This window comes from Gracilinanus agilis, chromosome X (genome assembly GCF_016433145.1).
Source record: "Gracilinanus agilis isolate LMUSP501 chromosome X, AgileGrace, whole genome shotgun sequence".
Taxonomy (NCBI): Eukaryota; Metazoa; Chordata; class Mammalia; order Didelphimorphia; family Didelphidae; genus Gracilinanus; species Gracilinanus agilis.
In genome coordinates, this window is record NC_058136.1 from 59,108,856 (window position 1) to 59,132,889 (window position 24,034).

At 44.9% G+C, this 24,034-nt stretch overlaps 1 protein-coding gene across 1 annotated transcript; it reads right to left on the reverse strand.

Annotated features, from left to right (window-relative positions):
* Positions 1–15,678: 15,678 nt before the first annotated feature.
* Positions 15,679–23,038, reverse strand: LOC123253857 (zinc finger protein 184-like). Its single transcript, XM_044682979.1, has 4 exons — positions 22,974–23,038; positions 21,550–21,679; positions 18,074–18,187; positions 15,679–17,436 (listed from the first exon to the last, which is right to left on the reverse strand). The coding sequence occupies exons 2-4, from the start codon at positions 21,668–21,670 to the stop codon at positions 16,763–16,765; spliced, it is 909 nt and encodes a 302-aa protein (XP_044538914.1). The 5' UTR covers positions 21,671–21,679; positions 22,974–23,038; the 3' UTR covers positions 15,679–16,762.
* Between the last annotated feature and the right edge of the window lie 996 nt (positions 23,039–24,034).

Consider the following 24,034-nt stretch of genomic DNA (forward strand, 5'->3'; position numbering starts at 1 on the left):
GGGCGTGTTTCTGTGTATCCTGGCAGCTAGAAGCACTCGGGCCCTGTGCCACAGTCCTTACACCCTATTACATAGCTGATGTCTATAGCCTACCCTTCATTTACAGTAAAAGGCATGAATCTGGTTTTGGAGAACCAAGAAAAGGGCCAAGGAGGAAACTGAAGCCCTGAGCAGGGGAGAGCCAAGGTCCAAAAGGGCAATGGCGAACCAGAGTGATACTCCAGAAAGAGAGACCTGAAGAGGGGTCCAGGGGGATAGACCAGCAGAAAGAGAGGGGAGAGAATCCAGGCAGGTGGCAGGGTGCATGCGCACTGGCTGGGCCTGGCCTCTCACTTCCCTTTGACCCGGAGCTGGTTCCAGGGCCAGACTGATGCTCAACAGTTTTAACCCTGCCCCGCCCAAATGTGGACTCACCCCCTCAAGTGGCCCTCAAGACTTCAGCGCCACCAACCGGAAGTACTCCCTCAGGTCCACCACCCACTTCCGATCCTTCTTCCCTTCCTAGAAGGCTCCGCGAGCACTCTTGTCGCTACTCTAGGACACCCTGGAGGTCTCGTTCATCTCGGTGGTTTTCTGGCCTAGAATTTGGGACCTGATAAATGCTGCTTGAATGGGATGTAAGGGCGGTTAGTGGACGGAAGAGGTCAGATCTCTGGATCTTCAGAGCCTGGAGAGGCCTAGGGGGAACAGAGTCCAACTCATCCATTGTACATATGGGGAAAACGAGGCAGGCCCTGGGCCTGTCTACAGGAATAGAAGGAAGCATCAACTTCAAACATCTCATTTTACAAAGGAATAAACTGAGGCCCAGAAAAGGGAAAGGGCTAACGATAAGAATTAAAAGGCCCCTTTAGACATCTGGCCCAAACCCCTGATTTTACAGTGGAAGATGAAAAATATAAAATGACAGAATGCTACAGCTGCGAGGTGCTTTAAGATCACCAAGTCCAACCCCCATCTCTCAGAAGTGGAAGCCAGGAAAGTACAAAGGCATTGATTCAGTGGGAGGGGGTGGAGTTGGGAACAAAGACCATAGTCCTTTGCCATACTCCTGTCACTCTGCTATACCTTCCAGATGTACAATTGACACAACTGGATCATGGCCGTGTGCATGCTTCTGGGTCTTGGCAATGTCCCTCCGTCTCTGTCCTTTTGCTATCCAAACTTCTCCAATTCGCTTGTGTCTGAAGTCACTTTCTTCCATTTGCAACAACCCAAAGCCAGAAGGGCAGATTAAGTTATAAAAAATTTTAGAGTACTGGAAAGGATGCCACCCTTTTATATCAATATTTAAAGATCTAGGGCAGCTGGGTAGCTCAGTGGATTGGGAATCAGGCCTAGAGACAGGAGGTCCTGGGTTCAAATCCGGCCTCTTCCGGACACTTCCCAGCTGGGTGACCCTGGGCAAGTCACTTGACCCCTACTGCCCACACTTACCACTCTTCCACCAAGGAGCCAATACACAGAAGTTAAGGGTTAAAAAAAAAACATTTAAAGATCTACTATGTGGCACCTCCTTCGATAGGCATTCTTGGAGATAGCTGGTAGCAGTAGATATGGCAATGGGTCTGGACTCAGGAAGCCTTCAGTACAAATCAGACACTTACTGTGTTACCCCTGGCAAGTCATCTAACCTCTTTTTGCCTCAATTTCCTCAACTGTAAAATGAGGATAATGGCACCTACCTCCCAGGGTTGTTGTGAAAATCAAAATCAAATGTGTGTGTGTGTGTGTGTGTGTGTGTGTGTTAGGAGCCCTTCTGGCCTATGGACCTCTTCTCAGAATATTTTTAACTTTATTAAATAAAACGGTATTACAAATAAGACTAAAGTTTGGTGAAAAATACAGATGTTACTTTTTCCCATCCAGTTTAACACTTCCCCTGAAATCTGTACAGCTGGGAGTCTGTGGCTCTCAAAGTAAGAATCCAGTAACTACTGGGGCAGACCTCTGGAGATTAGAAGCTCCTGGAGGCCAGCTGTTTTGTGGTTTTGTCTCTGTATCTCTAGTGTCGAATACAGTGGCCTGAACACAGTAGGTAGTTAATACTTGTTGTCCAGAATGGAATTTAAAAGCCAGTAAACTGGGCAGAGCTCTGGCCATGAAGTTAGAGGGGTCCAAGTCAGATCCTCTGGCTCTACTACCCATTGTGTATCTTAAAATTATTGTCCTCTGGACCCACTCCTTCCTATATAAAACTGTATGGTTGGGATGAGAGGGAAATGCAATTGAGGGCAATAAACCATTTGTCAGGCCCTTTCTGGCTGTCCGGCATGTGAACCTCTGAACTATATCTCCAACAACATGAACTAAAGTCTGGTATCTCGAATGTGGGTAGACCACAAATGAGGCTCATGCCTGGGCACATTTCAGGAAGGACTCGCGATCTGCTGCAGTGTCCAAAGAAGGGTGACTAGGGTGAGGAGAGAACTCAGATATGACAGAGGGCCTGGGTGTGGAGAATGGAGAAGGAAAGACTTAGGAGGCTTGTGATTGCCAGCTTCGTACATATATATCCATTTCATGAGGAAGAACTAAGGGTAATGGGAAGAAGTATTGGGGCAGCTGATTTTAGAGGGAAGATCTTTGGGGGACTAAAGCTGTCTAAAAATGGAACTGAAATCAAGCCATTCCCCAATTGGCAAATGGTCAAGGGATATGAAAAGGCAATTTTCAGATGAAGAAATCAAAACTATCAATAAGCACATGAAAAAGGGTTCTAAATCCCTCCTGATTAGAGAAATGCAAATTAAAACAACTCAGGTTCCACACCTCACACCTAGCAAATTGGCCAATATGACAGTAAAGGAAAATAATAAATGTTGGAGGGGGTGTGGCAAAATTGAGCTGCTGATGCGTTGCTGGTGGAGTTGTGAATGGATCCAGCCATTCTGGAGGGCAATTTGGAATTATGCCCAAAGGGCTTTAAAAGAATGCATAGGTGGGTGGCTCAGTGGATTGAGAGCCATGCCTAGAGACAGAAGGTCCTGGGTTCAAATTTGACCTCAGACACGTCGTAGCTGTGTACCCCTGGGCACATCACTTAACCCCCATTGCCTAGCCCTTACTGCTCTTCTGCCTTGGAACCAATAGACAGTGTTGACTCTAAGGTGGAAGGTAAGGGTTAAAAAAAAAAGAATGCACACCCTCTGATCCAGCAATACCACTACTAGGTCTGTAACCCAGAGACAATAATAAAAAATGTTTGCACAAAAATATTCATAGTTGCACTCTTTGCGGTGGCAAAAAAAAACAAAACCCTAGAAAATGAGAGGATGGCGCTCCATTGGGGAATGGCTGAACAAATTATGGCATATAATGGTCTTGGAATACTATTGTGCTATACGGAATGATGAACTGCTTGATTCCTATATGAACTGGACAGACCTCCATGAACTGATGTGAAACAAAATGAACAGAACCAGGAGAACGTTGTACACAGAAACTGAAACACTATGGCACAATCAAATGTCATTGACTTTGCTAATAGTAATGCAACGATCCAGGACAATTCCAAGGGAACTTATGAGAAAGATGCCCTCCACATCTAGAGAAAGAACTGTGGGAGTAGATATCCAGAAAAAAACTTATGACTTATCACTTGTTTATACAGGTATAGGATGTGAGGTTTTAAATTTTTTTTTTATAATTTTTTTTTAACCCTTGTACTTCGGTGTATTGTCTCATAGGTGGAAGATTGGTAAGGGTGGGCAATGGGGGTCAAGTGACCTGCCCAGGGTCACACAGCTGGGAAGTGGCTGAGGCCGGGTTTGAACCTAGGACCTCCTGTCTCTAGGCCTGACTCTCACTCCACTGAGCTACCCAGCTGCCCCCAGTTTTAATTTTTAAAAGATGACTCCATCACAAAAATGAACAATATGGAAATAGGTATTGAGAGATAATACATGTATAACCCAGTGAACTGCTTGTCAGCTCTGGGAGGGGGGAGGGAGAAGGGAAGGGAAAGAACATGAATCATGTAACCATGGAAAAATACTTAAAAATAAATAAACAATAATTTTTAAAAAAACAGTTAAGTCGTATAGTGGATAGATCTGGAGTCAAGAAGACCTGAATTCAACTCCTTACTCAAACACTAGCCATGTGACCCCTGGGCAAGTCACTGTTTCCTAATCTGTAAAATAATAACAATGTCCACCTCCCAAGGTTGTTGTGAGGAAATGAAATAATGCTTATAAAGTGCTTTACAAACTCTAAAATACTACATAAATGCTACTTAGTATTATTATTATCATTCATAAAGCAATAGTACATTCAGTCAACTGAGAAACAACTTATGTACCTCAAACTAAGTACTATTTTGAATTGGTCAGTTTAATGGAGCTTTACTATAATTTATACCTTAAGACCTGAATTTACTAAAAAAAAAATCTAAGCAATTTAAGTTTAATTAAAAATGCACAGAAGAAAAACTGCTTGAACACATGGGCTGATGGGGATATTATTGGGGATGTAGATGCTAAATGATAACTCTAGCCCAGCAGTTCCCAAACTTTCTTGGCTTCCCGCCCCCTTTCCAGAAAAAATATGACTTAGCCCCCTGGAAATGAATTTTTCTTAATTTTAATACCAATTAATAGGAAAGACAAATGCACCTGTGGCCATCACCGGTCCCCTGGATTGCTGCAGCACCCACCAGGGGGCAGTGGCGCCCACTTTGGGAATCACTGCTCTAGTCCAACTAGTGATAATATGGAATTAGGTCTTAATCAATGATACACGTAAAACCCAGTGGAATTGTGCGTTGACTACAGGGTATGTGTGTGTGCGGGGGGGGGGGGGTTGGGGGGAGAGGGAAAGAACATAAAATATGTAAGTATAGGAAAATATTCAAAATTAAAATTAAAAATTAAAAGAAAAATAAAAGAAAAATGCAAAACAAAACAAAAATAACAATAACAATAAAAATGGAACTGGCTACACTCATCTCTGGGCTGGAAAGAACTTCTTGTTCAATTGTGTGACTCTTTGTGACCCCATTTGGGGTTTTCTTGGCAAAGATACTGGAGTGGTTTGCCAGTACTTCCTCCAGCCCATTTTACAGATGAAAAACTGAGAATAACAGGGTTAAGTGACTTGCCAAGGGACTCACAGCTAATAAGTATCTGAGGCCAGATTTGAAATCCAGGCCCAGGATCCTATCCACTGCACCAACCAGCTGGCCCACAGGGACATCAAAGGTCACCAACTCCAACTCCTTCCTAGGCAGTGATTTCATTTGTTATGGAGATGAATTTGGAAAGTAGGGGGATACTAGGTACCCAGAAGGGACAGAAGTTTGGAGGCTGGCGATGTCAAGAACCACCTTCAGAAATAGGACCACTGTCCAAAGAGAGGAAATTGTGCCCATAGAGCCATCATCGAGGCAGTGTGGTATACAGTGACCCCTTCCTGTTCGGTTTCCTCATCTGTTAAAATGGGAGCAACAATACCTGCATCATGTACCTCCCAGGGTTATAAGCCTTATAATGGTGTATATAAAGGCTTGTGGAGTGAGACAAGGAGGAGAGAGACAAAGGAGGCAGAGGGAAAGAGAGAAATATGTGTGTTAGCTTCTGACCAAATTGTGTCAACGGCAAGTATCCGCAGCAGAAAAATCAGCTTTGTTTTGCCCAGCATGTAATACTGCTTACTGAAGCCTAGTTAGCCATTTGTTGCTCAAAGTATAATTACTGTAATGGCTGGCATTGATATAGCACTTTAAGGGTTACAAAGCCCTTAACATATAGAACTTCACCTGGTTCTTCCTGACTACCCTGTGCGGTAGGCAGGGAAAGTACTATTAACCCCATTTTACAGGCGACAAACCTGAGGCTCACACTGTCACCCAGCTAACAAATTAATCAGGATTCGAACCCAATTCTCCTAACTCCCAGGGCAAAATTCTTCCCACTATACAAAGTAATTAGTTCAAATGAATCAAATAGGCCTTTTTTAAAGGGATGGCTTGCCCAGTGCAAGTTACCAATCCATGGGTCCTGCCACCAAGGACTTTTACAGTTTCACTGGGAAGCTAGCTGCCTGGCGGAATCTTTCAAAGGAAACACAGTTCTAAGTTAGACTCAGAGCTTTCTCACATTTCCTTATGCTTAGAGAGTATTTCCTGGCATAAATCTGATGCTGAGTAAGATTAGAGCTCTGGCTGAAGGTCTTCCCATATTCATTGCAGTCACTGGGCTTCTCTCCACTCTGGATCCTCTGGTGTTGAATAAGGTTTGAGCTGCGACTAAAGGCCTTCCCACAAATAGGCCATTTGTACGGGGTCTCTCCCCTGGGAACTCTCTGATGTTGGACAAGGCCCGAGCGCCAGCAGAATCCCTTCTCACACTCATTACACTCAGAGAACATCTCTCCGCTATAAATTCATCAATGCTGGCTGACGTCTGAAGTCCACTGAGAAGCTTTGCCACGTTCACTGCACGCGTAAGGTTTCTCAATGCTATGGACCTTCTGTTGCTGAATGAGGTCTGAGCTTCCCACATTCATGGAATTAAAGATGTGGGAGAAATGCACCCAAGCCTGTAGCAGGGTCTCGTCCCAAGAATGGGAGACCCGAACTCTGTTCCGTCCAGAAGAAAAGAATTTTATTTGAAGAAGAGGTGCTTCATGGTGGTATAATAGCAGGTGGAACAGTCTGAGGACTAATCAGGTAGCACCAGGGCTGATGGATAAGCCCAGGGGCTAGTAGAGTAGCCTCTTTGGAGCTGATTGATAGTGTGCAGTAGCTCCACTATAAGGTGGCAGCTTCCCCCGAGGGGTGGAACTACCACACCCTGTGGAACACAGTTGGCATATTTATTGGGGTCAGGGAGAGTTCTTGATGCCCTTCCAAGTGGAATACGGGGAGGGCGTACGGTACATTGGAGGACCCTCATAGGTAATTCATTATTTCTAAGAACAAGATAAGCAATTAATAAAGCAGAATGGGCACAAAGCTGATGCCTAGCAAAGAACATTACCAATCTGGTGCACAGAGTGTAGAACTAAACAGTCAACAATTCATGTTTGAGTAATGCTGGAGCTGCAGGTGCTAACTGGTGAGAAATGCAAGATTTCAGAGTATGAGGGTCCCATTCCTATTACTACCCCTTACTGCCCACTGCCAGCCCACATCACTGTGAATCCTCTTACGCTTAGTCAAGATAGAGATTTGATTAAAGGCTTTGCCACACACACCACATGCATACAGCTTCTCTCCACTGTGAATTCACTGATGGTCAATGAGAATGGAGCTACAGCTAAGAGCCTTCCCCACATTCACTGCATTCATAGAGCTTCTCTCCACTGTGAATCCTCTGGTGTTTGGTAAGGATGAAGTTCCAACTGAAGGCTCTTCCACATTTGTTGCAATCATAAGGTTTCCCTCCACTATAGATTCTCTGATGGTTAATGACTGAAAGCTCTTCCACATTGACTACATTGAGAAGACTTTTCTCCCACAGGAATTCTTAGATCTGTTGTCATCTCTGAACACCTTTTGCTGCTACAAGTCTATGATTCCTTTCTTTGGAGTCATTCCCCCCCTAGGAAGGTTTTCAAGTTTGTGTGCCCAAATTGCAACTTCAAGCTGCCTGTGAGCCCCCTGCATTATCCCAGAGAGCAGAGAAAGGAAGTGCTTGCTTTGGGCATTTGGACAGAGGGATGGGGCATATAAAAATGTTCTTGGGTGCTGGGAAAAGGGGGAACAGAGCAGCTCCCCCATGCCAGCTGGGCACATATGCCAATACTTGACCAACACTGCCCTAGGATCTTTCTCTTGGGTTACTAGGTGTAAAGTTGTTTTATACATGATTTTGGGGGGCTATATACTATCCTGAGGTCATTTTCCCCCAGGTCAACTCTGCCCCATGACAGAAACTTCTGTTCTAGAAAGGAGATAATCTTGACCTCTTTGGGGGGGGGGTGTCTGCTGCAAATCTAACCCACATTTATACTCTAAGGTCTCTCCTAAGTTGGGGACAATGGCCCAATGAAAGTCCTGTCCATAACCTACCCTGTAAGCTGATTTCTTCCAAGATGTCTTGCTTTGGAAAAGACCATCTGCGTGCAGTTCTGTCACCTGAAAATGAGAAAGCAAGAAGTCTCCTGTCAGCTGTTTTCCTGCACTGAGTAATAGTAAAACTCCATATAAATGTGAGTGATTATTAAGGTTCTCTGTTTTACTGATGATGAAATCTCAGGTCAGACAGAAGTGACTTGGCCTGGGCCACACATCCAGGAAGTGTTGGAGCAAGTCTCCTGCCTCTACCTTGCCCCACTCCCCCTAGGTCCTAGGCCTAGGCCCACAGTGCATATGCAGTGAGATACACTTGGTTTTGCTTCTCAGTTTTCCTATTATAAGGGAACTTTAAATTTGGGAGTGAGGAGAGTATACTGAGGTACCACTGTAGTCTAAAAAACAAAAGATCCCAAGCCTGGGGCCTCCCCAGGGTCACCTGAGTAGCACTAAAGGACCTGACTCCTCCACATTTCATAACATGGAGGTACCCAGGGGCAGATCAAAGATGGAGGAGAGGGGAAAGCAGTGGACTTCAAGAGCCAAACCAGGTGATCCTGGGGAAGTCCCTGAACCCTTTGGAGCCTCCATTTTTTATCAGTAACATGGGGGACAATGCCTCCTGCCCTGGGCTCTCATGAGAATAGCTCTGTGCCAAATGGGGACATGACCACCAAATGGGAGTGGGGCTTCTGCTGCTTTTTCTCCCAAGGGCTTGGCTGATACTCTCAGCTTCCTCTTTTGATTTCATAATATAATTTTGGAGAAGCTACTCTACTTGGGGGTAGTTATCCTTTTATGGCAAGCACACTATACTCCTTGCAGAGGCAAAAGGAAGCTGCCCTTGATGTTGGATAACCTGGGTGAGGAAACGCTGGTGGGGAGAGGAAAAGACCCAGGAAAGTCTGAGCAGTGAGGCTGCCTAGACTCCTGTCCTCCCGCTGCTGAGCACCAACAACTTCCATTACGCTCTCAGCCTTGTCTGCTTAAAAGTATCTCTCACCCATTTGAGCAGATGTTCCTGCTGCTGGTCTCACAGCCACCCAGAGGATCCAGAACCCATGGCATTTTCCCTTGCTGCGGCTGGCAGATCAGTACTGGTTTGGAAGGTGGAAGTCCTCCTGATTGGAAAGAAAGGTAGATATTGTCATTTGGGCTTTAGGTACATTCTGAGGCTCTGGGGGTGGGAGTGGGAAGAAAAGGCCTAAAGTGAGGATGATCAGAGCTCAAATCTGCTCTCAGACACTAAGAACTGTATAATCCCAGATAATCACATAACCTCAGTTTGCCTCAATTTTCTCATCTATAAATGGGGCTCATCATAGCACTTACCTCCAAGGATTGTTTTGAAAATTAAATGAGAAAATAATTGTGAGGTGCTTAGCATAGTGTCTAGGCACGTAGTAAGCACCGCATAAATATTAACTCTTACTATTATCATCTCTCTTAATAGATTGTTAGCAGGGGTTGTGTTTTATTTTTATTCCTGGATCTTCTGAAGAATTGGTAAACAATTTACAGATCAATAAAAATTTACAGAGGCCCCAGGTTCGGGAAACCCAGGAAATTATGATAATAATTCTGATAACCCTTCTCTACTTGAGACCTTGTCTAATATATCATTGTAGTCTGGATTCTCAGGGGATGGCAAATTTTGGCAGGTCTTACCAAGTTTGATGACTTTCCTCTGAGGCCCAGCACAGCTAAATGTGACTAGATGAATTTCTAGCCATGCTAACTCACAAGGCCGCTGATTTAAGAAGGCCTGCAGCGCTCAGGAGATGGAAGAGGTCATTCATTTCTTAACTTTGCTTTATTCTGTATATTGGATTTCTTTCACACAGTAACTACTTTGTTTTGTTCTTCTATTTATTTCTCTAACAACCAAATGAGGAAGCCAAGACATGAGGCCTGGATTGTCTGAGGCAGGCTGCTCAACCAGCAAAGCCACATCTCAGTGGTTCTCCAGCATCACATCTGCATAGAGGGTCCTCTGAACGGGTTCAGGCTGCTAAAATAAACACTGCCGTCTTCAATTATCACTGACCCCAGAAATGAGAAAGTCTTACTGCCCTGGGTGGGAGAGGGAGGGAAGATGATTGCTTGGGTCTGCCTTGGGAGGAAAGACAGAGAAGCAACACCAAAGGACAAGAAGGCAGGGACCTGGAGGCCTCAGACACTTCCCAGCTGTGTGTTCCTGGGCAAGTCCCTTAACCAGCATTGCCTACCCTTACCACTCTTCTGTGGTAGGGCCGGGTCCATGTGGCTGAATCAGGGGAGAGGAACAGAGGCTGGGACATGACAAGCACCTAAATGTACTTACCAAGCCAGTTTCTCTGGGCTTCAGTTGGTCATTTGCTAAATGGGGATAACGTGATTTGTCCCGTCTGCCCCAAAGAAATGGAATATAGTAAATGGAGGTGACACAAGAAATTCCTGACTTATACTGGCACAGTCACCCACAGGGTTATCACGATTGGCAACAGACGATCAACAGCTGGGTATGAGGACCAAATACTTTACCCCATGATCCCATTTAAGCCACACCACAACCGAAAGCATCAAAGGCATTAGGATCTTCACTTTATAGAGAAGGAAAGAAAGCCAGAAAGGGAAAGTGATTGTCCACGTGGTCAGAGGTTGGATCTGAACCCGTGACATCATCCTGACTCCAAGGCTTGAACTTCACTCTACTACCTCTCAATAATCTATGCCAAGCACTTAGGAGCCCTTAGAAGACTATGAAAAATGTGTTCTATTTCCTGACAATATCATGTTAGCCCAATTCCAAAATTATATTATCACCATCATTCTAACAACTCACATTTCTATCTAAAGTGCTTTTATCGGGGGCAGCTGGGTGGCTCAATGGATTGAGAGCCAGGCCTAGAGATGGGAGGTCCTGGGTTCAAATTTGGCCTCAGACATTTCCCAGCTGTGTGATCCTGGACAAGTCCCTTGACCCCCACTGTCTACCCTTACCATTCTTCTGCCTTGGAACCAATACACAGTATTGACTGCAAGATGGAAGGTGAGGGTTTAAAAAACAAACAAACAAATAATATAAAGTGCTTTTAGCTATACTATTGAATTTGTACCCACAATATTTACTCTGAAGAATTCTCCTTAGAGCACTGCCCCCCCATCAGCTGTATAGAAGGTTATCACCCCTATTTCACTGTGTGTGGGGTGGGGGGGAAGGGGGGGTCCACAGGAAAATGGGGTGTATAGATGAGTCTGGGGTTTGGGTCTAGGCCTTACGATCACAGGATCAGAGTTCAACCCCCTTAACTTTACAGATGAAGGAGTTAAGGCCTTGAGAGGTGGGAAGACTTACTAATTAGTAAATGTGGAAAGCAGGATTGACTGCTTCATATTGTCTTGGTTATTAGTCATATGGAGAAAGAAACAGACCAGCCTGAGACTGGTGAACAGCAGGATGAGCTTCAGATGAGGGGACATGCTAGGGATAAAGAGGTAAAACAACTCACTCATGGGGAGCATACGACAGGCAGAGGGAACTGTAGCTTGCCTGGTCCATCATTGTTCTCTTGACTGCCGATTCCATCTGAGGCAATGAGGAGAAAGGAGCCTTGAATGAGATCGGGCAGAAAGAACTATCATACTCCTAATTTGGAAGAAATGATACAACTAAGGTTTCCAGGAATTGAGACTTTTTTTTGGCTAGGCACACATCTTGGAAACACCTTTGGGTTCATGATTAAAGGGATCCTTCTCATGATGAAAAATGCTTTCCACCTCCAGAGAAAGAATTACAAGATGAGGGCAGCTCAGTGGTACAATGGATAGAGCACCGGACCTGGAGTCAGGATGACCTGGGTTCAGATCTGGTCTCAGATACTTCCTAGCTATGTGACCCCAGGCAGGTCACTTCACATCATTTGTTTAGCCCTTGTCCTTCTGTCTCAGAGTTGTTACTAAGACCGAAAGTAAAGGTTAGAAAAAAGACTTTAAAAATGGATGGAATTTGAGTGCAGATAGAAGCAGAGGTTTTAAACTTTACTTTTCTTGGGTTTTTTTGTCTATTTTCTTTCACATGATTAATATGGAAATGTTTTGCATGGCTGCACATGTACAGCCTGTATCAAACTGCTTGCCTTCTCAGGGAGGAAGAGGGAAAGAATTTGGAACTCAAAATGTTTACAAAAGGAATGTTAAAAAATTTTACATGTAATTAGAAAAAAAATTTGTCTAATTGAAAAATAAAAGGTTAAAAGGATCCTAGAATTAGAGAAGGCGAGGGATTCCTCCCTCAGGTAGGGAAGGGAAGCTCATTTAGATCTGTAACATATTGCCCTCTGAGGAAAGAGACTGCATCTGACTTCTAGCTGTAACTCATCAGTGTCCAGCAGGAGGCAAAGAAAGAATACCTGCTGAATGGAAAAACAGGGACTTAAGTTTCTGATCTTTTCCTTCTCTGCTCTAAACAATTCAGTAGCTCCCTGGTATTCCTGAGCCTCCCTTTTCACTTCTGAAACTTAAGGGTTTTGAACTAACTAATCTCTATTGGTAATCTGTTTTTTTCCTCACCTCAGTCATTATGCCATCCTCTCTCCAATCTGCAACCTCTCCCTATCTACTTGTTCCTTCCTTATCTAAACCTTCAAATATCCCTGTTTCTTTCATCCTTAAAATCATTCACTAGATCATCATCACTCAAAAGAAATTGTTTTCCCCAAAGTCAACAATGACCTCTTAATTGCCAAGTCTGATTTTTTTTTTGGTTCAGTCTTCATCTTCCTCAGCCTCTCTGCAACATTTGGTGCTGTTAGCCACCTTCTTCACTGGATAATCTTTTCTCACTTGTGAATGGAAGAGAATCCTGGGGGAAGGCACTAGCAGCTGGGGGGCCCAGGAAAGAGCTCCTAAAGACGGTGGGGTCTGGGTTGTCTTTTTTGTTTAAGCATCTTAAAAAACAAAACCTCTTTAATGCCCAGAATCCCCTCCTTTTGTTGAGGCCACAGATATCTGAGGTAAGATAGAAGGTGGAGGTGAAGAGAGACAACATTCCAGGAAGGACCCAGAGCCTGCAAACAACATGGCCAGTGTGACTGGATTCTAGTTTACAGTTGTGTGGTATGAAATAGTGCATTATTCCCCAACATACACTGATTAGTAGTAGTAATCATAGACTGGCAAGTTCCTATTGAAAAATAGTGAAGTTCGGTGCCCTCCACTAGAAGATATCAATCTCTCCTTCTGAAGAGTAGAAGAATCCCCCTCCCCAAGCAGCTTCACATATATTATTAGTATAGGACTTTAATATACTCTCTTCAGATGTGGCTAAAAGACTGCCCCCCTTCTTCTATTCCCATGGGAAGAAGTTTAGGGGTGACCTAATTCCTATGAGAGAAATCTCAAAACTTACAAGTTATAGTCTTAACTGCATGTCCTGAGATCTGATTGCAAAGACTGCTATAGCTAGAGAAATGTTCTCAAGAAATGTTTCAGCCTGAACTGTTGCAAACTGATAAATCCTTGGACAGGCCTAAACACCTGACTTAACTAAAAGATGCAAACCTAAGGAATACTCCCATACACTTGGAAACATTGGAAGATAAAGAAAAGACACTCAGAAGCCTTGGGAAGGTTTAAGGAGGGTAGAATAAGATACAGATGAAGGGAAAGTGGAGATTCAGCATTGTGTTGGATCCCTGTAAAATCTGAGTAAACTGAGGCATCTGTGTCCACTTCTATGACCTCAGACTGTGTAGCCACTCCTTTTCTCTCTCCCTATCTTCTCCTATCCCCCATGAGGATGCTGTCTAGGCCCAGACAGTGTGCCTCACCCTATTCCCCTCCCCCCACGCCTCTAAATAAAGCCACAGGAACTCTGCCAGCATCGAGTCTCCTGTCTGCTCATTAGAGTGATTTTGGAGGATGCAAGCCTCCCCCCCACCCCGAATTTCATTCCACATATAGTGAAGGAAAAGGTGTTAAGAAAAAACCTGGGAAGGCAGGAAGGGCTCAAACTGGGCAAAGTTTTTCGTGCCCATAGTGGCCTTCTCTTTTTAGAGAGCCCCAGGAGTTGGGTTGAGGAAGAGACTTGAGGCCAGAGCCCAATCCAAGGGCTAGGTTCAAACACCCACTCCTCCCTGGTCCTAGTCCTTCCACACAGAATGATCACCCACAGCCCCTGAGGCAATGCAAATCCATCGATTGAGCGGCCACAGCAGAAGCAATGGCCTCTGCGGGCTTCAGTTTCCCAAACGGAAGCAGACGGGCAGGCAAACGTTATGGCACCGCGCATTCATGAAGACGCACCTCCCGGGGGGCTGGGGGGAGGGCGGCCTGCCACTGTTACGGCCCCAATACCCACTTTGAAGAGTTCTGGGGAATCGCTACCGAAGCGCGGGGAGAAGTCCAGAGTATGTCCCAGAGCGCATCTGCGCATGCGCGGCCAGGAGGCACTACGGGGCCTCGAAGGGGACAGGAAGGTAGGGAGAAGCCCGAGTCAAACTCCGGAGAGCTCCGGGCATCATTCTCTGCCAGTTCGAAAGATTCAGCCCCGTGGGGAGGGCGGGGCGAGGCGGGATGGAGCCCGTCTCGGCTTCACAAACTCATACTCTCTCACCAAAAGCCCGGGAAAGCCACGGCGCCACCGGAAGTATTCTTAGAATCTCTCGCTTGCCGAGCCTGCTCTTCCTCCAGCTTTAGTGAGGAACTTCCGGTGCTGTTCTAGGCCACCAAGGAGAACGAGTCTCGTAGGTACTGTCTCGGCTCTCCCTGCCCCGCCTATTTCCAGAGAGGGCGGGGTATTCTGCTCGCCTCCCGGCGCTTTAGAAACTTGTCTGGGAGAGATGGCTGAGATGTCAGAAGGCTGAAAGCGCTAAAGGGGGGGGGGGGGGGAGGGGCGGGGCCGAACCTAGGGCTTCAAGGTTTGCAAAGCACTCAACCCGAGCCTGGTGTTCCTATTTTACTGATGAGAAAACTGAGGCTGAGTGACTTGGCCAGGCTTACAGCTGGTAAGACTCTTAAGACTGTGTTCGAACTCAGGTCTCCTGCCCCCGTGCCACCACCAGTTACAAAACTGTGCATGCCCTTTGTTGACCAGTGTTACCACCACTAGAGCTATGCCCCAGAGAAGTCAGGGGAAAGGAAGCCATCAGTACAAAAACCTTGCCAGCAGCTCTTTTTCAGAAACTGAGGGGGGTGTTCAGGAATTGGAGAATGGCCCAAGAAGTTGTGATTTACCAATGTGATTCTATCTGGGCCAACAGAGAAAAGAGCAGTGAAGGAGATCAGGCTCTCTTAAGTGGGCTCCCTGTCACGCAGAGAGAGCCACCATACTCCTAATTTGGAGGAAATGTCCCAACTAGGATTTCTGGGAATAGAAGCAGCTGTGAGCTCAAGACTGGACAAGGTGAGGGAATCTTCACTTGGGTAGGGAAGGGAGGCTCATTAAGATCTGTAACATATTGCCCTCAGAGGAGAAAGACTCCATCTGACTGATAGCTGTAACTCATCAGTGGCCAGCAGGAGGCAAACAAAGAATACCTGCTGAATGGAAAAACAGGGCCTTAAGTTTCTTAAGCATCAATCTGATCTTTCCATTCTTTGCTCTAATCAATTCAGTAGCTCCCTGGTGTTTCCTGGGTAAGTTCCTTCCCCTCCCCCTCTCCGTTTTCACATCACAAGGATTTTGAATTCAATGATCTTTAATTTTTAATACTGCATTACTGTACTGTAGGAAATTACAAAGAGCGGTTTTGGACCTTATGAACAGATACAGTGAAGTGAGCATAACCAGAAGAACAATTTATACAATGACAACAATACTGTAAAGACAAAGAACTTGGAAAGAATTAAGAACTCTGATCCACACAATAACCAACCAATCCTCAGTCAGAGGACCAATGACTGAGCAGGTTGTCCACATGGCTCTGGAGATATGATGGGCTCAGGGTATAGAATGGGACAGAAGGCATTTTGGGGGTAATTGCAGGTATTTTGCTTGACTCTAAATATTGGTCACAAGGATTTTGTCCTCTCTCTTTTCTCCCCAAAAGTAGGGGTGGGTGTGAAGGAAACTAACACCCCCCCCAAAATGCAATTTAATAAAGAAAAATTTTAGAAAAGAAAAATAACTTCACCGTTCCTAGTTCTCTGCCACTTTTTTTTAACAACCCTTAACCTTGTCTTAGAATGAATACTGTGCATTCATTGGTTTCAAGGCAGAAGAACCCAGGCAATGGGGTTTAAGTGACTTGCCCAGGGTCACACAGCTAGGAAGTATCAGAGACCAGATTTCATCACTTTTCTTAACCATAGCCCCGAGAGGCAACTAGTGAAAATAATGTAATTACCATTTACAGATGAGGAAATTAAGGCCTGGAGAGGGCAAATGGCTTAAGGGTTTGAATACTAAATAACAAATGGAAAACATTTCCTTCTTTCCTTTTTTCCTGAAAGATCTGTGTAAGCAAAAGTTTGAGGTCAATTCATCTACATTTCTGTGGAAAAACAGGATTGCTGAGACATACAGGCCATTTTCAGTCCTATTATTTTGGCCTCGGGTCAAATTAGCTGTAGGGCTTGAAAAATCAGAGTGTGATAAAGGAATCATGAGGTAAGGGCATCGAGAGTTCCAACCAGAGTATCCTCTCTGAAGAAGTCAATCAGAATAAATTAAGTGAGGTACTTTCTAGGCCAGGAGATGTAGAAAAACTTCTTGGACTAGCCAAGTTTTACCCTGGATTTGTGCCACAGTAACTGTGAGAGGCTTCACTGATTTTCTGGGGTGGTTGTTTTCTTAGGGCTCACAACAATGATCTTTCTGGTGTGAATTTTCTGATGATTACTAAGGTTTCCTTTCTGGCTGAAGGCCTTCCCACATTCAGTACATTCATAGGGTTTCTCTCCACTGTGAACTCTGTGGTGTTTTATTAGGATTGAGCCCTGAGTGAAAGACTTCCCACATATATTACATTTGTAAGGCCTTTCTCCACTATGTATTCTCTTGTGGTTAATAAGGTTTGAGCTCCATGTGAAACTTTTCCCACACACATTACATTCATAAGGCTTCTCTCCTCTATGAATTCTCTTATGATTAGTCAGGTCTGAGCTGCGACTAAAAGCTTTCTCACATTCATTACATACATAAGGTTTCTCTCCACTGTGAATTCTATGGTGGAGGATGAGCATTGACTTCCACCTGAAGGCTTTCTTACATTGGTTACATTTATAGGACTTTTCTTGTGGATCCCCACTCGGGCCACCCTCTCTGGAGGGGTCTGTTTCTCTGGGGCTGCTTCCACAGACAACATTTTCTTGTTGACATCTGGCTGAGTTCCCATTCAAGTTCTCCCGTTGCCCCTCTCTAAACAATCGTCCCTGTGACGTCGCATCTTCAGAAGTGCCCGGCTTGGGCCTAGACTCTTTGTTCTCAGTCTTGCCATCTGAAATGTCAAAGACAGAGAATGTATGGCATCTAGATTCCTGTGCTGGACTGCAAAAGGAAGGAGAAGCACATGGATCTCCTGACTTTCCACTGGGAAATGGATGCCTTTCCAATTTTGATGGGAAGGCAGGGAGGAAAGTGTGCTAAAAAAAGAAGGGGGAGGAGTTCTGAGTGACCCCAAAGCAAAAGGGCATATCAATGACACAGCAATCATCAGTCGTGATAATTCCCATTTCACAGTGGAGGATGTTGGGGATTAGATAGGCTCAGTGATTTGCGCAAGGTCACACAGCAGGAGCCGTGCCTTGGACATGGGTCATAGGGCAATAGGCTCTAAGGCTGCAAAAGACCTCATAGGTCCTCTTGTCCAACCCTCTCCTTTTATGACTACTGAGAAAAGTGAAGTCCAAGAGGTTCAGTGTCTTAGCCAAGGTCACAAGGCTAATAAGTGGCATGGCCGGAGTCTGGTGAGAATGACCATGTCAGAAGAGGGGAGAAGGAGAAAGAAAAGGGAAACAAGATTAAGGGGGACAGGAGAGGAAGGATAGCAGACAGAGGCAGAGGGAAAGGGGGCCCTCACTTGCTTGGCACCAGTCTAGGACATGCATATGTTGGGTTCTAGCTCTCTGGCTCACCTGGCCAAGTACCTCTTCTGGCCTCAGTGGTCTCTGTCTCCCGTAGATCCAGAATCCATAGCATCTCTCCTCGTTCCAGCTGTGAGATCAAGTAAGGCTTGGGTCCCTTAAAGCCTGCCCAAGGGGAAGGAAGGCAGACAGAAAGGTTTGAATTGGGGACACAAAATGGGCTACCTAGAACATTAGCCCAGGCAATGGGGCAAGGCTGGGACCATGCTGGGAAATACCCATAAATGCCACCTCAGGCACAGTCAAGAGGGACGGGCAGGGGCCTCTTAAACTCATTCCCAGTAAACGGGAGTCAAGGAGCTGAGGAACAATGAGGTAAAAGCATGTGTACAAGGGCCCTGGGCCTTCAGTGTCGAGTGTAGAAAAGGTGGATGGGGTCTTTTCTAGGGGGTTCTATGGCAGAGAAAGCCCATGCTTCCAGATATCAAGCATTAACTAAGCACTTAATACATACCAGGCCCTGTGCTAAGTGCTGGAGATACAGGACAAGGCAAAAGTCAATCCCTGACCTCAAGGAGCTCACAATCTGTCAGGGGGGAGACAACACGCAAACACATAGCTACAAAGCACACTGCGGAAAGGAGAAATTAAGGCTAGTCTCAGAGGGAAGGGTTCTTGCAAAAGGTGGGATTTTAGCTGAGACTAGAAGGAAGCTGGGGGAAGAGATGAGGAAGGATAAGCTAATGAAAAGGCTAGAAATGTGTACGCAAAGAATAGCCAGGAGGCCAGAGTCACTGGATCCTAGAGAACATGAAGGACAATGAGTTATAGGAAGCCTGGAAAAAGAGGGGAGCAGGTTATGAGGGGCTTTGAATGCCCAACAGAGCATTTAAAATTTGATCTTGGAGGCACTACACAGCCACTGGAGTTTAATGAGCAGAAGAGTGAATGACATGGTCAACCTGTGCCTTGGGGAAATCACTCTGGGGGCTAAATGCAGGATGGACTGGAGTGGGGAGATATTTGAGATTTGAGGCAGGCTGACTCACCCATAGGCTCCTGTAATAGTCCAGGGGTGAGGGGATAAGGGCAATGTCAGAGGAGGCAAGTTGATATATTCAAGAGATATTTCAAGGTAGGATCAACAGGCTTTGGCAAAAGATTGGGGGGTGGAGTGAGGAGTCAAAAATGATACCCAGTTTGTGAGCCGGGGTGACTAGGAGGAGAATGGTGTCCACAATAACAACAGGAAAGTAAGGAAGAAGGAAAGGCCTGGGGGCAGGGATGGGGGAGATAATGAGTTCAGTTTTGAATATATCAAGTTGAAGATATCTAGGGGACATTCAGTTCATGATGGGAAATAGGAAACTGGGAGGTCAGCAGAGAAGACAGGGCTAGACAAATGAGAGATTCATCTGCATAGAGGTAACAGTTGAATCACCAGCTGTAAGAGGATATAGAGAGAAGGCCCAGGACAAAGCCGGGGGGAACACCCACGGGCAGTGAGTACAACCGGGAGAAAGATCCGGCACCCAAGACTGGGGAGGAGTACTCCCACAGGTAAGAGGAGGATCATGAGAGAGCAGTGCCATAAGAACTTAGAGAGAAAGGAGTATTGCCAGAGGAGAAGATGGCCATCAACCCTGTCCATGATAAGAATACAAGTCATTCCCCAATTGATAAATAGTCAAAGGATGTGAACAGGCAGTTCTCCTGTTTATTTTAATTTTTAGTATTTAATTTAAAGTAATTAAAGCTTTCTATAGTCATGCAAAAAAGGCTCTAAATCACTAGTAGAGAAATGCAAATTAAAACAACTCTGAGGTACCATCTATTAGGACAGAGAAGGAAAATGACAAAACTTAGAAGGGATGTGGGAAAATTGAGATACTTACGCACTGTTGGGGGAGTTGTGAACAGATTCAATCATTCTGGAGAGCAATTTGGACGTAAGCCCAAAGGGCTGTTAAACAGTACACATACCCTTTGACCCAACTAGGTTTGTATCCCGAAGAGGTTAAAAAAAGCAGAAGGGCCTATATGTACAAAAAATATTTAAAGCAGCTCTTTTTGTGGCGACAAAGGATTGGAAAGTGAGGGGATTCCTGTCAATTGGGAAATGGCTGAATTAGTTCTAGTATACGATTGTAATGGAATACTATTGTGTTGTAAAAAAGGACAAGCAGGAAGAGCTCAGAAAAACCTAGAAAGACTTACATCAAACTGAGGCAGAGTAAAGTCAGGAGAATACTGCACAGTGACAAGAACACTGTACAATGAACAACTGAGTAACAGCTGTTCTCTGGAATACAATGATCCCAAACTCTCTCAAAGGACTCATGAAAAAAAATGCCATCTGCTTCCAGAAAAAAGGAACTGATTGTCTGAATCCAAACCGAAGCAAACTTTTTTTCACTACAGAATTAATGTCTGAAGAATAACCTGTGAATGTCCAACTCTAAAGAACTGATGAATAGAAATTCAAAAGAGTGTATTAATACATTTTTGGGTCAAATGATGTCTTCTCTAGTGTGGGAAGAGGAAGAAAGGAGGAAGTTACCTGGGGATTTTAATGTAATCAACAAACAAATAAACTAATTTTTTTAATTATTTTTTAAAACACCAGTGTCCAGGGCTGCAGAGAGGTCAAGAAAGATGAGAATTGTGAAAGGGCTGTTAGATTAGGTAACTACATTTAGACAACAGCTTCAGTTGGACGAGGAGAGAGTGAGGAGAAAGAAGTGCAGGCCCCAATTATAGACAACTTTCTCGAGGAAATTAGCCAAAAAAGGGAGAAGAAATATGGGATGATAGCTAATGGGAATGGATAAATAAGTGAGTTTTTCTGAGGATGGGGGAGACCTGGCCCGTTTGTGGGCAGCAAGCAAAAAGGCAGCAGTCAGAGAGAGACTAAAGACAAATTAAGAGGGTAGGGACAATAGAAGGGGCAATCTATTGAAAGAAATGGGATCTCCAAAAGGCCAGAGTCACTGGATCATAGAGTACATGGAGGGAAATGAGGTATAAGAAGACTGGAAAGGAAGGAGGGGATCAAGGGATGAATGGCTTTGAATGCCCAACAGAGTCTCTGATATTTGATTCCAGAGGCACAAGGGACCAATTGTAAAGGGGAAGGGCCCCCTCTTTGTATGAGAGGAGCTGAAAAGACCATTTCTGTAACTGCCCACTACCCAAGCTAGGCCCTTCAGATGTCTTCCTGATAATTCCTTCAAACCCTCATGATAGTAAGAAGACCAGCAAAGGACTGAGCTGCCTTAAGGACTGAACCAACAAATCAGCTAAGAATGACTGAAATAAATTCATGGATGCTAGTGCTCTACTAAGAGGTTAGAGACATGACATAAGAGCTGCAGAGAATACAAGCTGGGGCCTTTGGCCAGATGTTTTCCTAACCTGCCTCTTCTGGCCATTGCAGGACCCCATGATTCACAGCTTCCATTCCTGTTTTCCTGTTCACAGTTGGGAACTAATGTGGGAGCAAGAGAGCTCCAGGCGCGCATACTTGCCTGTTGCGACTGCATTTCTATAATTCTCCAGCATTACGTCCCTATATAAGGCCCTTTGAGTAAAGTCCAGTTGCCTCCATTCTTCCCATGTGAAGTAAACAGCCACATCTTCAAAGGTCATCGATGCTTCCTGAAACAACAAGGACAATATCCCAGCTCTGTTCAGGGGTGGGTGGTGAAGCAAAACCCACAAAGAACAGAGGTAGTAGAGGGACCCTGCAGACGAGTCAAGCTCTGAATCTGCAGGTGGACATGGGGAAGGAGAGAGATAGAATGAGAAGAATAGGATACAGAGGAAAGACAACTTGACTAGGATCCAGGACAGTCAGATTCTATATAGACCTAGTTCTAGCACTAACTATATGAACACAGGCAAGTTCCTGGCCTGCTCTCTAGACCTCAGTTTCCTGATATGTCAAATGATGGAACAGCTGCTTTTGGAGGGGGCAGTATGTTACACTGAGTGGAAAGGACACTGGACTTGGAACCAAGAGATTTGGATCTAACACGCGCTCTCTGATCTTGGACAAGTCCTGTTATTTCTCTAAGCCTTACTTTCCTCATCTATAAAATGGCAATATTTGAAGGACCTACCCCCAAGGGGATTTTCTCAGGGAAGAGCTTTGTAAAATTTGAAAATATAAAGAATTTGAAGCTAATTTTTCTTGCCATCCCTGAGATTCTGTGATACTAGGCATCTGAAGAGCAGGGCTCTGGTCCCGGTTCTCCCCCAGAAAAGTCCATAAAATGAATGAGTCAGATTAAATGGTCCTTCGTAGCTTTGAAATTCTTGAATTCTCTTAATTGGGAGACTTGCATTCTCCTCCTACATCCTTCTTCTTCTACTCTTTTATGAACTTACAGAATATTGTCAGACAAACCAATTCCCCACCTACCTTCTGGGGAATGGCACTGCTTCACCAATAATTAAAATAAGAATAATAATCCCTGCCCAGTGTCCCTGCCTCCCTTCTCACAGGTACATCCTGAAGGTTAAAGGGAATGGTCCAACATTCACCCAGGATCTTATACATCCAAGTCATCAGAGGAGACTCACTGTGGAATGAGGAATTTGTTGCTGCCCTCCAGGGTCAGCCATTCCACTAGTAGGGTGGAATCAACAGGCATAAAGATAAGCATAATACAAGACAGAGAGTTATGGGGGTCAAAAAAAGTACAAGCTATGGGGGAAAGGAGGGAGGGAGAGAGAGGAGAGGAGAGAGTGAGAGAGAGAGAATACTTGAAGCTGGGGAGGATTATGAATTAATGAATTATGAAGTTAAAGTAAAATGCAAAAATGGCATATACTGGTGCATAGAAATGGAAGCAATCTTATGATGAGAGAAGGTTGGAAATAAGTGCCAAGAAGCAGAGGGGGATGAAAGGACTTTTGAGGGAGGGCAATAAAGGGAACCACAGCTTACCTGGGATTCAGTCACTGCAGGGTCTCTTCGGCTGCCCTTCAGAAGCTGGGGTGCAAGTGGACCTAATTGAGGAGAAAGGTACAATGAAATTGCCCTCCCTGTCCCCTAGTCCCTTATTCCAGCCTTTTGTCTCCTTACATACAATTGAGTGTGTGTGTGTGTGGGAAACCTGTTACTCTTCTATTCAAGAATTTCAGTAACTCCCTACTAACCCTAACACAGCATTCAAGGCCCTCCAAAATCTGGTATATCACAATACCTTTCCAGTCTTCTCCTGCATCATATTCCATCATACGCTCTATGCTCAGGCCAAAATGGATGACTCTCTGCATCCCAACCCTACACCAACACACTCTTTATCCTTCCATGTCCCGGCCTCTCCTCCAGCTGTTCCTCTCAATATCTAGAATGTTCTCCTCCCCCTCTTTACTACTGACTTCCCTCCCCGTCCTTAAAGCACAATTCAATCAAATACCACTCCTCCCAGAAGTCTTGCCTTGATGCCCCATGCCCCACCAGCAGATTGGTAGCCTTATCCCTTTGGTCTTGACATAATGCTTTGTTTCTACAGATGTAATATAATAAATACACTTAGCATGTGATACCAGGTGCTATATTTGTTTTGCTGTCTGATCCTGCATTAGGCTGTCACCTCTCTGGGGGAAGGGATGGAATCTTATCTCTTTTTTAGGAGAGGATTGGGGGGAACAGATTTTACCTTCTTGCCAAGCTATCCAGATTGGTGACCACTATCTCTAATTGGCCCCAGACCATGCTTCACATAATAATAACAATACTAATGCTCTCATGGAGGACTTTAAGGCCTGCAGGACACACACATTTATAGATCTCCTTTAATTCTTACAAAACCAGTTGAGGTTTGTGCTATTATTAACTCCATTTTGCAGATGAGTAACCTGAGGCAGACAGAGGTGAAGTGACTTGCCTAGGGTCACACAGCTAGGAAGTCTCTGGGCTGGATTTGAACTCAAGTCTTCCTGACTCCAGGCCCAGTGTTCTATCCACTGCACTACCTACTTGCCCCAATATGCCTGCTTCTC